Source organism: Poeciliopsis prolifica, unplaced genomic scaffold (genome assembly GCF_027474105.1).
Source record: "Poeciliopsis prolifica strain line A6 unplaced genomic scaffold, Auburn_PproV2 SCAFFOLD002, whole genome shotgun sequence".
NCBI classification, from domain to species: Eukaryota; Metazoa; Chordata; class Actinopteri; order Cyprinodontiformes; family Poeciliidae; genus Poeciliopsis; species Poeciliopsis prolifica.
In genome coordinates, this window is record NW_026562377.1 from 4,183,127 (window position 1) to 4,199,516 (window position 16,390).

At 38.4% G+C, this 16,390-nt stretch overlaps 3 protein-coding genes across 25 annotated transcripts in view; 1 reads left to right on the top strand and 2 right to left on the bottom strand.

Annotated features, from left to right (window-relative positions):
* The window catches only part of kank4 (KN motif and ankyrin repeat domains 4), a 74,689-nt gene extending 73,797 nt beyond the window's left edge, over nucleotides 1–892 (bottom strand). For all 3 annotated transcript variants that reach the window (XM_055053623.1, XM_055053608.1, XM_055053609.1), the window contains exon 1: nucleotides 848–892. The gene's annotated coding sequence lies outside the window, so the exon portion shown is untranslated. The remainder of the gene's footprint in view (nucleotides 1–847) is intronic.
* On the top strand, nucleotides 484–8,138 carry usp1 (ubiquitin specific peptidase 1). Of its 3 annotated transcripts, none has more exons than XM_055053644.1 (10): nucleotides 484–578; nucleotides 704–871; nucleotides 1,354–1,568; nucleotides 2,764–2,905; nucleotides 3,687–3,788; nucleotides 3,944–4,125; nucleotides 4,315–5,006; nucleotides 5,184–5,342; nucleotides 5,661–5,862; nucleotides 5,937–8,138. In XM_055053644.1, exons 3-10 carry the CDS (start codon nucleotides 1,399–1,401, stop codon nucleotides 6,691–6,693), a joined length of 2,406 nt encoding a protein of 801 aa, XP_054909619.1. In that variant the 5' UTR covers nucleotides 484–578; nucleotides 704–871; nucleotides 1,354–1,398; the 3' UTR covers nucleotides 6,694–8,138. The 3 variants fall into 3 exon arrangements, with proteins under 3 accessions (XP_054909619.1, XP_054909629.1, XP_054909636.1); XM_055053654.1 differs by having other exon boundaries at nucleotides 540–578; nucleotides 708–871; XM_055053661.1 differs by lacking the exons at nucleotides 484–578; nucleotides 704–871 and adding an exon at nucleotides 938–996.
* Nucleotides 8,139–8,750: 612 nt separating this feature from the next.
* dock7 (dedicator of cytokinesis 7) overlaps nucleotides 8,751–16,390 on the bottom strand; it is a 46,482-nt gene continuing 38,842 nt past the window's right edge. For 13 of the 19 annotated variants that reach the window (XM_055053567.1, XM_055053559.1, XM_055053552.1 and 10 more), the window contains 11 exons: nucleotides 16,132–16,324; nucleotides 15,908–16,051; nucleotides 15,354–15,485; nucleotides 14,621–14,635; nucleotides 11,768–11,893; nucleotides 11,565–11,654; nucleotides 11,243–11,479; nucleotides 10,918–11,061; nucleotides 10,729–10,835; nucleotides 10,490–10,657; nucleotides 8,751–9,482 (listed from right to left, as the gene is read on the bottom strand). In XM_055053567.1, coding sequence (XP_054909542.1) covers nucleotides 9,440–9,482; nucleotides 10,490–10,657; nucleotides 10,729–10,835; nucleotides 10,918–11,061; nucleotides 11,243–11,479; nucleotides 11,565–11,654; nucleotides 11,768–11,893; nucleotides 14,621–14,635; nucleotides 15,354–15,485; nucleotides 15,908–16,051; nucleotides 16,132–16,324 — 1,399 coding nt within the window. In that variant the 3' untranslated portion in view covers nucleotides 8,751–9,439. Of the gene's footprint in view, nucleotides 9,483–10,377; nucleotides 10,398–10,489; nucleotides 10,658–10,728; nucleotides 10,836–10,917; nucleotides 11,062–11,242; nucleotides 11,480–11,564; nucleotides 11,655–11,767; nucleotides 11,903–14,620; nucleotides 14,636–15,353; nucleotides 15,486–15,907; nucleotides 16,052–16,131; nucleotides 16,325–16,390 lie in introns of all 19 variants that reach the window. The other 6 variants (XM_055053575.1, XM_055053534.1, XM_055053602.1 and 3 more) reach the window with 2 other exon arrangements.

The window sequence follows — 16,390 nt, forward strand, 5'->3', positions numbered from 1 at the left end:
TTTAAAAATCGAAATATATAGCAACAAATTATATTGAATAAGACTAAAGGTTTAACTTTATTTATGTCAAAACTATACTTGAAAGCAATGTGTTCCATTGCTTTACGTTCGTTCATTGCTTTCAAGTGTAATTAGCAGTAATGCCCTTTATAGAATCGTAGTGCAGTATACTGTGATGATGGAAAAGGTAGAAAGTAATGTAATCAAAATATTATCATAATATCCAGAAATAATACCGCAACTCTGCAATAGTTTTTTTTTCCAAATACGAATACTTTTGCTGTGAATCGCAAACAGTAAACAACTTTGGATGGGCATTCGTAACTATCCCTAAAGTAACCCCAATTGTCCAAAAATGGATTGCTTGCCTAACCAAAGTGTCTATGTTTGTTGATAAAATCTCCTCCTCTCAGCAAACAGCTGTTTTGTTTGTCAGCCTTTATTTTGATAGGAACCCCAAAATCTCGATCTTTCTCCTCTTTAGCTTAGCTGTCCTTTCAGGAAACACTACAAACATGGCGTCAACAGGGTGGTTTCCGTTTATTTAGGTGTCTTTAGATGAGCCTGCGTTTCAGACTGTAAATTTTTCACGTTATCTAATTTTACAAAGACTTGTGCATATTTATAAGATTTATGTGCTCGCATGGTTTACATTTATTATGAAATGCAACCGTTATTTGATATTTTTGCCGAATATTTTCAGACAGAGTCGATTCTTCACCGGCGCAGAAACGGTCAACGCGTCTTCGAGCAGGAAAAAGCGCCAACTTCTCTTTCCACCGTCTGAATAGTCAAACAGCGGACTAAATGGTTTGAATGACTGTGTATTTGGGAATATATATCAAACCTGAAGCTGGAATGAGTCCTTCAGGTAAGACCTAAACGTGTCCTCTGACTGTTCGAATTAAGATAGTTCGTTATTTTGAATTAAGCAGTTGAAGGCAGCGTGCTGCCTGTTTACTCCTCCCCCTGCTTCACAACACCATGTCGACCCAGGTTTTGTACTGTGTTGTGTTCAAATAGTTTGGAATGAGTTTTTAAATTCACACTGCTTTGATTTTACTATTATGTAAAAAAACTGAGAGGCAGAGGTTCGTCTCTGGATGTTGTGGAGGGGTGATTATACTGGAATCATTAAGTTAGCTTTAGCTTGGTAATATGTTATATAATACCGAACTGAACTTGTAACTGTACACTACACTATAAACCAGAACCGTCTGAACTGATGAACTCGACGGGTTTAGCTTAAAATTACATTATAGGAGCAGAAACTTAAGTGCGTAGTTACGTTCGTTCATGTCGAGCTCTGATGGCGCCGACTGAAATATAATTTGTAATTCTCTTTTTCGCCAGTGAGCTGCGCTGTTCGGTCTCAGTAAGATACCAAGGAGAACGAAGATGTCAGGTCTGCTGGCTGAGAATGCTGGAGCAGGACAGGGGAGTCCTGTGAAGAGGAACAAACTTTCCTTAAAGTTCTTCCAGAAGAAGGACACAAAACGAGCACTGGATTTCTCTGAACCTCAAGCAGAAGAGGCCAAAGCACTAGAACAAGAAGATTCTCCAGTCAGGTGGGTCTGTGAGTTGTAAAAGACTAGTTTATTTTTCAGACTTTGCAATAATAAACCACATTATCATGAGTGTCGTTCATGTTGTGAACGACACTCAGTTAATCACTGAGATACAGTGATATTTTAAAAGTAGTCCATGTTAACTTATTTTCTCAGTAGTACACAAATTAACTTCTTTTATTTTATAAACAGTGGACAAATGTCATTTTTGTCCAAAAAAAGTGAAGTCAAAGTTTATATATAGAAAGTTTATTTATTTATAGAACACAAAGCTGAACAAGTAGAATTTGGGTCATAAATCATAGGAACAGCAGTCATTATTTGAAATGAAAGATTTTTTTTATCTATTTAAGAAAACATCAAGCTTCAGTATTCTAACTTTTGCCAACTTAAACAGAGCTTGTAAAAATGAAACTTCTGGAAAACTGACATCTTCATTTATCATCAATTAAATGTGTCAGAAAAATAAAATTTTAAAAAAATATTTATTTTTTCAGACATTATTGCTCATTCAGTTAAAAGTTTTCTCAGTCTAGGTTCAGTAGTCTTAAGGTTTTATGTAAATAAAAAGCGAATTGAAAACTAAATGGTTCTTTAGTAATAAAAATGTACATTTAGACACAAAAGTAGTATAAAAAGGTATTTTAAATGGGCATGTAAATATGAAGTGTATCCCTTTAAGAAGAAAAAAAACATTATGTGCTTTTCTCCATTTTGTTTTCTGTGTGTAGATAATCTAAAGATAAGAAATGTGTGTAGATAATCAAATCACATTTCAAATCACATGCTGGTAAGAGGTTAATCACTGTTATCAGTCTGCTGGCCCTGCCATACTGGGTTTCAAAAAACCTTTCTGCTTTTTATGTTTAGATTCCTTCTATAATTTGCATTAATTTTCGCAGCAACTTTTTCCATTGCAGAATTGTATACACCCTCTGTATATACACCACAAACAAGTTATCAACTGTGGATAAACGGAGAGCCTGGAATAGTTTCCCATTCTGAATTAATAAATAAAATCTGTTTTAAACATTTGTTGAATTATCGGACACTTGTAACACATTGGTTTCAATTTACTCATTCACAGATTTATAATACAGTTTATGCTCTCATTCCATATAAAAAACCTTGAATAATTTAAGCAGTGACTGTGAAAATTAAACAATATTTCCTGTTTTGTTTTTTTAATCTGCAGCTGTGATCAGGTGGTCTTTGGCCCCGCCCCCTGTCCATCTTCACCTGGCTTTCCAATCTCATGTGAGAAGAAAGAGAACCTGGTGCCTTTTGTGGGTCTCAATAACCTTGGCAACACCTGCTACTTAAACAGCATCTTGCAGGTGGGTGATTACTTCTTAGTTCATAAATCAAGAAATGTCCTTCAGAAATGTATTTAATATATTGTAGGTCACATATTGATGCTGTATTTTAATGTAGAATTTGACTTGTGCCGTAAAAGTTTATTTAGCTTCACCAGTTTTTAAGTTTGTTCTGGGGTTCTGGTAAATACTTACTGGTTTCTAATCTTTAAGGACGTTTTTCACATGGCAGCACAAAACAGCCCATAAAGAGGCAAAGAGATGAAAGTGTTTCTCATTCACTTTAAGAAGAGAAGGCTGTTTTCTGATAGAATGGCTTAATGCTGGAGATAAGAGGCTCCTTTTCAGCTTGTTGTCCTCCTGAATGATGCATTGTGTGCTTAAATTGCCCCATTGTAGCTTATCTGCAGAGGCATTGTTTGGAAGTGATGAGACAACAAGCGGTGGACATTTTATCACCCAGTTGGACTCTTGTGTGATCTCCTCTATAACACCTATTCACACAGTGGGCCTGTTGCTGCAGAGTCATATTTTACTTGTTGCTTACAATAGGTGAGGTGTCTCTCCTTTTCAAAGAGAACAAAAGATAAAGAAATTTGCCTCGTTTTCCCAGTGAGACGATATCGGATGTACAGAAAAAAGCACAAAAAATTTGCAAAACTATGAGATGGATTTCAGTATAAATACTGAAACATAAATTTTGGTATTTATGTTTAATAAATATCGATTGACCCATAAAAACATGTTTCACTTTATTAATTTTTTTAGGGTTAGGGTGATGAATTGTGTTTTTCACCTGCAGGTTCTGTATTATTGCCCTGGGTTCAGAGAAGGGGTCAAGAACCTGTACGACCTTTCCAAAAGACCAGAAAAACCAAAGGATGAAACTGCTAAAAATGAAGAGGTTGGTTCAAAGCAAACTGTTTAAAGAATTATTTTTAGGATATTACACCATTTATCTGGATTTTAATGTATAAACACACTTTCAGTGTTTTTCTAAATCTCTTGTGTGTTGCAACTAGAACATTTATTCAGCAAACCTCTTGGGTTCTTTTTCAGCCTCAGAGTCAGCAGTCAGAGTGTGTGTCTGAGACTGTGCCGGCTCACATCGAGCTCCTTGGGAGCTTCAGCAGCCTGATGACCTCAGTGGAGCAGCTGCAGTCCAGCTTCCTGCTCAACCCTGATGGTTTCAGCGAGGGAGAGCTGGCCACGCCCCCACGCAAAATACTTCACACGATCAGGTCCTGTCAGCCTGCTGCTGCTATTCAAAAGCTAACCTGAGAAAACGTAGAACAGGATGATTTAAGTATTTGCACCAAAAAAAAAGTTGCTTTGAATGAGTAAATTGAAACCAAATTTGCTGTTTTGATATTAAAATGTGTTTAGAGTGAAAATTCTTTGTGTCTTTACTGTGTTTTTGTGCTTTGCAGGCAGCTGAACCCTATGTATGAAGGCTATCTCCAGCATGATGCTCAGGAGGTTCTGCAATGCATCCTGGGATACATTCAGGAGGCCTGTGACATTATCAGAAAAGAGCAGGAGCCGGAGAAAAAGGAGGACGACAACAGAGATGTTAAAACGGAGAATGGCGTTCCCTCGGATTCCAGTTTCTCTGGGATGGAATCCAGAGCTTCCACGGACGAGGACGGACAAGTCAGCGGAAAGAGGAAGAGCGACACAGAGGTGGGAAACGCCAAGAAGAAACCCAAGTCTAAGAACTCTGTGTCCGCTGAGGAAAATGTCTGTAGAAACAAAACCTTCACTCGCTCCAAGAGGAAGTCCTCCAGTGATATCACAGTGGACAGCACTCAGAGTAAAGAGGGAGAGCAAGAGGAGGAGGAGAAGAATATAAATCCTGATGAAGAGAAAGATGAAAAAGCATCCAGTAAAGAGGCAAGCGGGAAAAGGAAGAAGAGGGGTGCTCTCGGTTGGCTGAGATCATCAGGGAAGCAGCCAAGTATTTTCTCAAAGTTCTGCAGCGTTGGGAAGATCAGCTCTACAAATCCAAAAACTCTGAACAAATCCGAGCCAGAAAACAGACCATCAGAGGAGCCAAAACAGAAAAGCACTCAACAGTCTGCAGCAAGGAAGTCAGCTAACGGGCAAACAGAGAAACAGCAAGGTAAGAGATGAGCAATGAAGGCAATGGGAAAATGTAGTAAGTTTGAGTAATGCCTATAAGGCAACACATCATCAAAAACTGATAACTGTTGGGGTAAAAATAGATTCAACTTCTTCATTGATTACAGTTTGTTTGTTAGAGTTCTGATCATGATCCAGGCTTCTCTGTTTACCTCAGACGTTCTGGGCCTGATGGAGAAACTGTTCCAGGGCAGACTGGTGCTAAGGACTCGTTGTCTGGAGTGTGAGAGCTTCACAGAGCGAAGAGAGGATTTCCAGGACATCAGTGTGCCGGTGCTGGACGACCAGCCCACCACTCCAGAGGACCCGTCTGAAGGTGAGGCGTTGAAAATATTGAAAAGAAAAGGAAAAACTGAAGAAACTTGCCAAATTTTCACAGCTCCATAGGCATGCCGTGTGCGTCATCAGCCATTTTCTCTTCACTGATTGAATTTGTTGTAAAGTCATGTTTAGCTTTTTGCATTTCTAAAGATTGCTTCATTGGAATAACAAAATTTCACAGAAATAACTCTGCCGTTTATCTGAGAAGTAGCATTTTGGTTATGTAGGGGTGATTTTTTTTAAACTACTATTTATGGTTACTTGTTAATGAAATTAATATAATACAAACAAGTAATATTGTTTATCTTCTCAGTCTCTCCAGACCCAAAGCCTGAGATGAAAACCTTGACGTGGGCCATTTCTCAGTTTGCCTCAGTGGAGCGCATCGTTGGCGAAGATAAATACTTCTGTGAAACCTGTCATCACTACACGGAGGCTGAAAGGAGTCTACTGTTTGACAAAACTCCTGAAGTCATCACTATTCATCTGAAGCGCTTCTCTGCCAGCAGCTTGGAGTGAGTTCACAAACCGATCCTTTGTAAAAACCGAAACTCTTAAGGTTCAGTGTTTAACCTCGTTTTCCTGGCAGGGTGGATCCGTACGCAGGCCTCTCTAAAGTCAACACTCCCTTACAGACGCCCCTCACCCTGTCTCTGAATGAGTGGTGCACAAAGCCATCGGCTGCTACAGGGCAGCAGTACGAGCTGTTTGCTGTGGTCATGCACAGCGGCGTCACCATCAGCAGTGGCCACTACACCACCTACATCCGCATGTCCGATCTGAAGGACGCGAAGGTCTGGCTGCAGGACAAGACAGAAAAAGCTACTGAGGAGGATGCAAAAGTAAGGAAAGAGGGAGCACAAATAGACGAAAACACAACCTTCGACGATGGCGAGGTGTCAGTCAGCCTGAGCACAAGGGGACAGCAGCGAGCAAGTTTGGCTAGCACTAAATCAGGGAGCAAAAAGCTTTTGGAGGGAGGTGTTGGGCTCCTGGGTGGACAGAGGAGTTTGCCCGATTGTGAGCTGGGAAGCAGCAGCAAAGCAGCTAACCGTGACGCAGCGGAGGGATCTAAACGGAGAAAGACGCTAAGCAGTTCCAGCCAGAATGCAGGCGTACTCAAAAAGGAGCCGGAGGACATGGCAATGGCTCCCCCTGGTGGGATGGAGGCAGCAAAGCAGCAAGCTTTAACCAGCCTGCTGGAGTATGAGGGGAAATGGCTGCTGTTTGATGACTCTGAAGTGCGTTTGTTTGAGGAGGAGGACTTCCTGCGAGCCTGTTCTCCTGAAACGTGCTCCTCATCCACACCTTACCTGCTGTTCTACAAAAGGATGCCCGAGCCCTGACACTAAAATAAGCACAAGACATAAATGTACACACACATATCTAATTGTTGGTGCCAAAAACATTCATTGCCATTTCAGCACATTATCTATAGTGTGTTTCCACCTGCAGCAGTCTCCTCCTTTAGGACCAAGGCCAGCTGACTCTAAAGCAGGGGCTCACTATAAAAACTAGCCGTTTAAAAATGGTTCCTCGTTATTTTTATTTTTGTACACGTCAGGGATGTTTAAGGCTTCTTTGTACAGACTTAGTTGTTTGTAGTGGTGTATTTTTGACACTGGCTTTCAAAAATAGTCTGTAAGGGTTGCTGGTAGCAAGAGTACTTCTTTTCAGCACAGCTTTTATTTAGACTGAAGACTTTTTTTTCTCCATGTGACAGAACTTGCAAAATCCTTTTTTTAATGCAATGTTTCCACAAACTTATTTTTTTCTCAACTCTCCCATTTGTATGCTGTTTTTTGTTACTGTGCTTGGGCCTTCAGTAAGTCAATTTCTTTTGATATATTGAAACATATTTACAATATATTTCTATTAGAAATAGAAAAATAACTGTGTGCAGTCAGTTTAGAAAACCAGGTTTTTATATCACATTTTATATAGTCAAAGCTCCAGTAATGTCCAGAATTTAAAAGTGCAACTCTTGATTTAAAATCCTTTATGTTTATTACAGAGTTTAGTAGTATACTGAGGGGAAGTAAATGGTTAAAGCTGCCCATTTTCCAACCTTTTTGTGCAATGTTATGTTTAATTGATCACACATGCACTTCCTGTCTGAGAGAAAATAATTGAAATTAATTCTGGAGAAGCTATTTGTTACTTTGAGAACTCCTGGAAAGTCCAAATGGGTCCTGCTGTACCACTCATAACAGTAATAACTATGGACAGAAATCTTTTCCCCTAGATTTTGTCAAAAAACCTAACTAATCACAATTGTTTACAAACCCTAGAAAGGAAAAGAAACTCCCAAGAACTCCTGATTTTTCTGCAACCTTGAGAATGAGAAATCAATTGCTTGTATGATAAATAAAAATTGTATAATTTGGGTCCATTCAACCTACCTCACTGCACCTTGGAAAATATTTGAGGCTACACCCAATGTACAAGTTGCTTTCTTTTTTTAGTATTTTCCCCTTAACAGCTGTAAGTGTCCCACATGTTCAGTTATATTTCAACAAATACTTTTACCAAATTCAAATGCGTTTCCAACTGCCTTGGAAAAAAGGGTGAGAATTGTATCATTCTTGACATATAATCCAGCAACCTTTTGACATCCTGTAGTTAATTTGCGGCATTCGTTTTTATCTATGAGACAAAACCTCATTGTGAAGTGTACTCTGTGTTTTGTTTGAAGATAAAAGCAACCTTGATAAGTGTGAAGCTGTAGTTCAATACCAGCTGTAATTACTTTTGGGTTGAAGGCAGACGAGCAATAAAGTTTTTACCTCCAGTTTTTACTGTTTTCTCTTGCATAAGGCAGCTTTACTGGAATTTAGCTTAAGTAATACATGTACCCTGTGTACATGTCTAAGCATATCTGGGAAACATTTTATAACAGTACATAAAATATAATTGGTTTAATTTCTGGTTTGATTTAGTTTCTCAAATTTGAATATCATACAAGGTCAATGAAAATATTTTTTTATAGCAAATGTTACAGTCTACAAAACTGAAGACTGCTGACTTGACAATTGTAGAACATTGTGGATGATAAAAAGTGCAGAAGAATTGTTTGTTCAGAGCTGCAACCTCACATTAATAGAAAGTTAAGCAAAAAGAAAGACTGGTTGCTACTGAACCAAAAGTCCCTGCAAAATGAAAGTTTTGGTAATTCAGGTGAAAATCTTAATCCAGACCAAGTACAACTATTTTTGTAAAGCTATCTTATCTATTGTTTGTATTTATTGTAAGCCATGATTAAAATTAACGGAAATAAGTGCTTGACACATGTCACTCTAATGAGTATATATGTCTGTTATTGAATTAAGTTACATTTTCAATGTTATTCCAAACTATTCACATAGGTTTGTACATTACAATAAAAAAAAAATCACACACCATCTGAACATTAAAATATTTATTTAGTAAAATATTAAAAGTAAAACAAAACTACATAAAATTATACAAGAATGTTTTAAGTACCTAATTTTAAAATGTTGTTGCTTCAACATAAAATAATAAAGCATCATGATAAATACTGGTACAACTTTTTCCAAGTTTTCATTTTTTTTCTTCCTCTCTTCCCTCCAATACATAAACTTTCAAGTCATAATGCATTGCTACGCTATAATAAAAAAAAAGTGCACAAATGAAATTGAATACATTATTCTTTGACACATCGTACAGAATATTTAAATAAACACCTTAACTTTTAAAGTGGTACCTTTTTCTGTGGAGGCTTGTAAAAAGGTTGGCTGTAAAAAGGGGAGCAGGGAGTTTGGCACTTATCCGGGGCTCAGAGCACTCTTCGTATTCACTGGTTTATAGCTTGAAGGTTCTGTTGGTATCAAGTGTTTAAATGTGTGGGTTTCTTAAGATAGCTGAGGGAAAAAAACATCCCCTCAGCAACAAACAGCAACTTCCTTATTCACTTTGCAGACTGTGTGACCGTTTGTCTAGAAACAAATTAAGACACTGGAATGACGTACCGAGTTCCTTCACTTGTAACAAACACTCCTATTTACACTTCAAAATAAATTAATATTGCAAATTTTTGTCGTCTTTGTGTCGGTGACTGAGTGCAATCTATCTTCAAATGTCAAGCTTGCGAAGACTCAGTCTGCTGAAGGAATCTCTGCAAAATGAAAAAAAAAAGGATTTAGAGAATTTTCTGTTTTTTTTCCTAGATTTCTTTTAAGTATTGATGGACATGAGCTGGATGATTTACTTTAAAGCTTGATTTGGGTGGCATTTTGTGACTTGCAAAAATATTTACAACCCTTGAACATTTTCACCTTTTAATTTAAAATCACAAACTTAAATGTATTTTGTTTGGATTTTATGCGATAAATCAGCATTAAATATACAACTGTGACGTGGATGAAAAGAAACACATGGCTTTTTTTATTCCTTCTGAGAGTTCTTGCCACAGGTTCTAGGTTACGTTAACTTTAGGACTTTGACTAGGAACAATGTTCTGCGAAAACTTATAATCAGTGTTTTTTGATCTTGATAGAACTGCAAGATTTATAAGCACACAGGTGGTCTCTGTTTACTAATTAGGCAACTTGAAGAGAATTTTATTCAGAGGAGGATGAACACAGATGTACACCACACTTTTCAGATTCAGTTGAAAACCATATATCATTTTCTTTCAATTTCACAGTTTTCCATTACTTTGTGTTGGACTACAATATCAAATCTTGAAGTACAAGAATGAAACATCACATGTGTCAAAAAGTTCAAACAGTGTGAATACTTTTGCAAGGCACTTCATGTATCGACTGTTAAAATATCAGAATCTTCTACTCAAATGGCAGAAGTGTTAGCAATTGTGATTTAAAAAAAAAATAAAATGCATAATTAAAGAATCATTCAAATTCGGGTGTTTGTGCGCAGCATCATCATTTCCATGTCAATCTCCGTTTTTAAGTGTGGGTGCAGTGCTACAAACTGTTTTTTTTGCTTGAGAAAATTCTCTAAAATCTCTAAATGACGACACAAAACATGAGGTGTAGTTTCAGAGCTACCTTATCAAGCTGTCCGTTTGCTGCATGATTATTACAAAAACAAAACACTGTTTTAAAAAAAAATTACCAAAACAAAGACGTGAGCGCAGACGGGCGACATGTCTTCTCTCACCTGTGCGAGTTGACCTGCAGGACGGGTTTGTAAAGCTGCGGGATCTTCCTGTTGATGAGGGGCTGGAGCGCCTCCTTCAGTCTGTGGTAGTTTCGCTCCAGCTCCCTCTGGTACTCTTTCTGGTCCGGTCCAATCAGGCTCTTGTTCTTCCTGAGGGCGTCTTCGCACCTTTGGCAGGACAAACGCTGGAACGTAAAACTGAAATATCCTAACAAACATAGTTTGGAAGCATAAAGTACCTCTTTGTGAAGTCTTTAAAGCATAGACGGAGCTTGTTGTGGTGTCGATACAGTTTTGGGTCATTTGGGATTTCTGACAGGAACACCTGAGCCACTTCCAACGGACCCTAAAAATGAGTTTTCTATATGAGCATCAACAGAAATAAAATAAAATAAAAAGAAGTGCTGTGTGTTTTGCTGATGTCTGACCTGGTTTACCGTTGTGCCCACAGATCCCTGCAAGACCATCTGCAGCATTTTGGCGTCAGCCGGGTCCTGGTGGGTGGCAAAAGCCAGCTCCTGCGTCTTCTTCTGCATATCCTCTATTGCCACCTCTATGGGCGTGGAAATAATCTGGAAATAGAAAAACGTCCAGAGATTTTGAACATAATTTTCCTTTTACCATTTTAATGTTTCACAATAACTCCTTCAAAAAATACTCGTTTATATAGTTGTTAATCTTTGTTCAGTTCCCAGCAGGCATCTGGCTTGTCCAAGTCTTTTCCAGTTAACCTCTTGTTCCTTCATGGCCTACCTCTTCCTTGTGAATGATGTTGATCCTGGTCTTGATGTAAGGAAAGGCGTGTGATGTGGTAAGGATGGTCTTGCGTTTGAATTGCTCGTGCAGGTCCCCGTGGGCCCGGCCGTCCAAGGTGAAAGGAGTGCAGTACACAAAGCGCCTCAAGTTGTAGTTCTTGTCAAAGTAGGTAATGCGGTCTTTCATCTCGTAAGTGTCGAAGTACGGCTCCACGTACGTGATCTGGATGAAGGCCTGCGCACAGCAAAATGTTGTCAAATGACCAGGCGGGTTTGCTGCGGATCAATTTGACATGGTGATGAAGCTTTGGAGCACCAACCTTATTGGGGTCAAGTTTGCACTTATCTACAGGGTTGGAGTCCTTAATGACTTCTACCTGCTCCTCCCCGAAGCGCTCCCCATAGAAGCTCTAAGAGAAAAGAGGGCGGGGCCTTTACACTTCTGCTAGGTGTAAACATTTTAAATCGGTTATTCTTTTTTAGTTCAGGAGTTGAGGAGTTGTTGAAGAGCGATGCTGTGTACCTCGAGCCTGTGGGAGATTTCGGCCAATTTTGTGATGGCCGGCTCTTTATACACAAACTCCTGCTCATCCAAGTCGCCAAACTTTGAACCATAAAATCCCACTCTGAAGTACGTTCCAAACATCCTCTTCCCGTCCTGTGAGCAGAGACAAACACCTGTCAGAGGAATGTCTTCAACTCTGAATAAATGAAAACTTTAGACAAAAATCACAGCTCTCCACAGTGGCAGAACCAAGATCGACTAAAACTTGTGAAAGAGTGCGAAGCCTTCACTTTAACTACAACAGAAACAGGAGGTCTTTTGCAGAAGACAACCTCCTCCTCTGGGAAGTTAGGGTGAATGTGCCAAGATGTTCAATAATATTTAATTTCAAGAAGTACTCATCAAGTGCAGATGCAGCAATGTATAAATATCTTTGAAGATATATTAATATCTTTACAGTTAGTTAAAGGGTAGTTTTATCAATACATTCTGCCACAGCTGGCCCTTTAAGAAAATTTTTGATATATCTTGGTAAGGCCCAAAATGAAAAGAAGAGTCTGACATTCCTGGATTAAACATTCATCATCTGTGTCCTAAAAAAGCATGGTGTGGTATTTAGATTCCGGTGAGTAATGGTTCATCTAGAGATTTTGTAAATTAACAAAAGATGCACCAAGAAATGGGCTGGGAAGAGATCATTTATGTTTTGAACTGCTACTTGTCAGATGGAGATTGAAAAAAGAATAACAGCTCACAGAGGGGAGGTTTCTACTGAATAAAGACGAGGTTACAGATTGTCAATTTCAGTGTAATTAATTCAGAGCAAAAACACATGTAGCAAGCTATTCAAAAGGAAAATGTATTTTCTATAACACAGTGAGAAAAGTAAACAGTTCATTTAGCCTGCAAGAGAGAGAGCAAGACTTTCAGCAGCTAACAAGAAGACTGAACATACTTCAGTCTTCCATTGTTTCATTCTTTTGTTATGGAACATTCTTGATTTGAAAATGTTGATACTATTTTGGAAAGCTAACACTTTGGGAAACAATCTGCACTTTCTAGGGAAACTACAGATTGTCTATAGTCAAATTAGATAGTGTTGAATTAGAAATTTTTTTTAAATGGTTTTAAAGTCATCGCAGAGCAAACACTTGCTCACAAGTTATTAGAATTGTTAAATTGCCAGGTTTTGTTGAAGTAAGTACATTTGAAAAATGATTAAATATGAATACAGGAAGTCTTAGAGAGTTAAGAATTGGCTAAAGTAAGAATCAGCATATCAAAGGTTAAAAAAAGTATCTAGGAGAAGCCCAACAGCCCCCAGAAATGGTAACTTTCAACTGTTTTTCATTTAACAGAGTTCAAGTACAAACAAAGCAACAAAAAAAAAGTAGGAAAAGCAGACCACAGACGCTTCTGACTATTGCATAAAAACTGTTGAATTCAAGCCATGAATCAAAGCAACAGGAGGGCTTGCTGAATAAAAGCCTTGCATTTTTATTTGTAGGTGAAATTCAGAAAATTCTACCCTGAGAAACAACAAAAAAGTCAAGAAGTTTAACAAGAAAAAGAGACTCAAAGAAGAACAGGCATGTAGTTTTAAATTGCACAGGTGTGTATGTCAAAGTGTAACATTTCCTTTGTAGGATTTTACAATGTTATGGCTTGGTAGATTTTCAAAATATTTAACATTACAACAAAATGCCGTCAATACCCTTAAACTAAAGCACTTACCACAAGACACAATTAAGTAAAGTGGGAGGGGAGGGTCAGCAACCAGGCAAATCAAAAAGGAGAAAACAGAACAAATTTTAATCAGGATGGGGTTGCCCCCCGAATCAACAAAAACAACACAAACACAAGATCAAAAATATCTTCAGTGATTTGAAGAAAATGATTCCAGACCATGCGAGACGAAAGAAAAAGGGAACAAAGTCAGAAATAAAGAACCTTGCCCTTAAACACCACCATGCACCCTCCGTGCAATTCCAAAACAAGAAAAATAATAATAAGAAAAAAAAACAACCAGAATCTGAACCAACTCATGCAACAAACCATGAAAACTCACCCAGAGGTTAATAAAGTTAACACAATGAAAGGTTGGATGGAAAATAATAGTAATTAGTCAGGGGTCGATTTAGTTTATATAATTAAAAGAAAAAGTCCATCATAATAGTAACTTCAAATCAAAAGGAAAAAATCAAATAACTCAAAAAATACTGTTAGCTGAACCCTCACTGGAGAAAAAATTGGCAGCTTTAATAATCTGATTCCTGCTTCCACCCAATGTTTGCAACACCTTCATTAGAAAAGGCACCTAAAATTGAGTGAGGCAAGAAAGATCCGAGACCCTTCATGTTTAAACAGTGTACTGAAATCGAGCCCTGTGAATGAAGATGAGGGTGAGATGAAGTGTGACAGCGGGCGGTGTCAGTCGAAGAGCGAGCGCTGACTGACACCAGAAGACAGACAGAAGGCGAGGGAGGGCGGATTAGGAGCGGACTGTGCTGGCGACGCATTCATGTCGACTTTTTAGTCATTAGTGTCATCTCGTGGCTGTCATGCACAGCCCTTCAGCACTGTCGCGTTTGGAAAAAAAACAACAAAAAAACGAAAACAAGTTTCTCCGGCACAAAATGAGGGAAGAGACATGAAGACAGGTGAGGGCTTTGGTGAATAAATACAGCAACATCCCCAGCAGGGCAGACGGTTGGGAATGTCTGCAGCTGTTAATGGACTGAATGAATGAAAATAAAGCAAAGAGCAACAGAGTGCTCGCAGCTGGCAAATAAAAAGATGGAGAGTAAATGAAAATATTTAAAATAAAGATAAACATGAGCAGGGCCAAGCAGGAACTATTTAACCACCTACCTCCCAGCCAGTACTCTGTGTAACAAAGAGAATACAGGACATGTGAGGACAAGACATTCCAACCCCCACACACAGCGTGGTCCACACATGCACAGGATGATACGACCAAGAGAATTTCTCCTTCACAACTATTCAAGATTGGAGAAAATTCCATCTTATCCAGAATCAAATTAAGCAAATATCATTTAAGAAGAATAATTTTTGGTCACCACTGAAACTACACACCAAGTGATTAAACCAATGCTGACATCTCATACATCTTTTATTTCTTAAAAACAAATGAAATAAAGCATGCCAGGAGACTGACATATCCAAACAATAAAAAATCAAAATATGTACAGAAGATAAAATTATAAACAATAACAACGTGCAATATTGTGTCTGTGTGAAAGCCTGTTTCACTGCTGGGCTCCAACATGGTTCTGAATGAATCAATCAACCTTCGTACAATTAAATACTGATTTTGATCTTCTACACATTTGATGGGAGTGATAAACTTTCATTAGAAGGCGAAGGCTAGTTTGGACTTTTTCATTCTGTGTTCTGACTTTTTTTTTTTAAATGCCACTTGGAGATAATTAAAAATGAGTTCTCACAAAATCTACATGTGCAGCAAAATAACTGCTGATGATCACATTCAAATAACCTAATTTTCTTTATTAATAGCTAAATTAATTTTTGACTCGATAACTTTAAACTGTAAGCAATGCTTCTTCCTTTGTTTTATATTTACCTGATGGACAATTTTGCTAAAGGCTTCCTGTAGTTTACCATGGATGGTGGCTAGCTTTTTCGCGTCTCTGTTGGCTTCGTGGATTGGGATTAGCACCTTGTATACTTCATTCACTGCCTCATACATCCCGGCCTGGAGAGAAAGGAAACTTCAATAAAGTAGAATTATCCACTGAAACAACTAAAACTTCAGCATTAGTCCCATAGAAATTAGCATGACTGGATTCCTGATGAGCTTGTTTCTATTGTACAATTTGTTTTGATATAAAGATTTTCTTTCCTGCTGTGATTACCAATATGTACTCTGTCTGTTTGTCTATTCCATAGAGACATAGTGAAAAGGTGTCTTCTGTTTTCGCTGTTTTATCACTATTAAATTCGATAGATTCAGTGGAGTATCAAAATCTTAGAAAAAGCATTAAAACTCTTTCCAGACAATTAGATGTCAATGACTTTGTGTCTTATATTCTAATTCTACAGAACCTGCAGTATCTTGATGACTTGATGAAAAATCGGACTTGACATTTGTTTTGGACAAAAAGGAAGTAATCTCACCATGGAGAAGGAGGCAGCGGCCTGCTCCAAGAGGCCCACAAGACCGATTTCAGTGAAATATTTCCCAGAGCAGATACCCTCTTCATCTGGTGACACGACATCGTCAGAGACAGCCGATTCCTCCAGCACATTTGAAGAAATGTTCTGAAAATCATACAATAAGACATAAAAACCAAAATATATGGTAGCAAACTTGACCTCATTGCCACCAGACCCGTCCTTACCTGAAAGGTGACGCAGCCTACAGGAAGGTACTTGCGGTCCTCCAACATGCTCAGGTATTCTGCAACGAGGGCAGCGCTGTGCACCAAACACTGCGCCGCCTCGGCGTGATTGCTCCTTTCAGAGTGTTTTCCTGCCATGTTCTGCAGCCATGTCAGACGCAGGTCTGGGGATGTCTGGTATCCCTTCGCAATCCTGAAGGTCAGAACAAAAAATAGTTAGAACAGAGAGACAAAAACCAAAGAGAGATAAATTTATAGG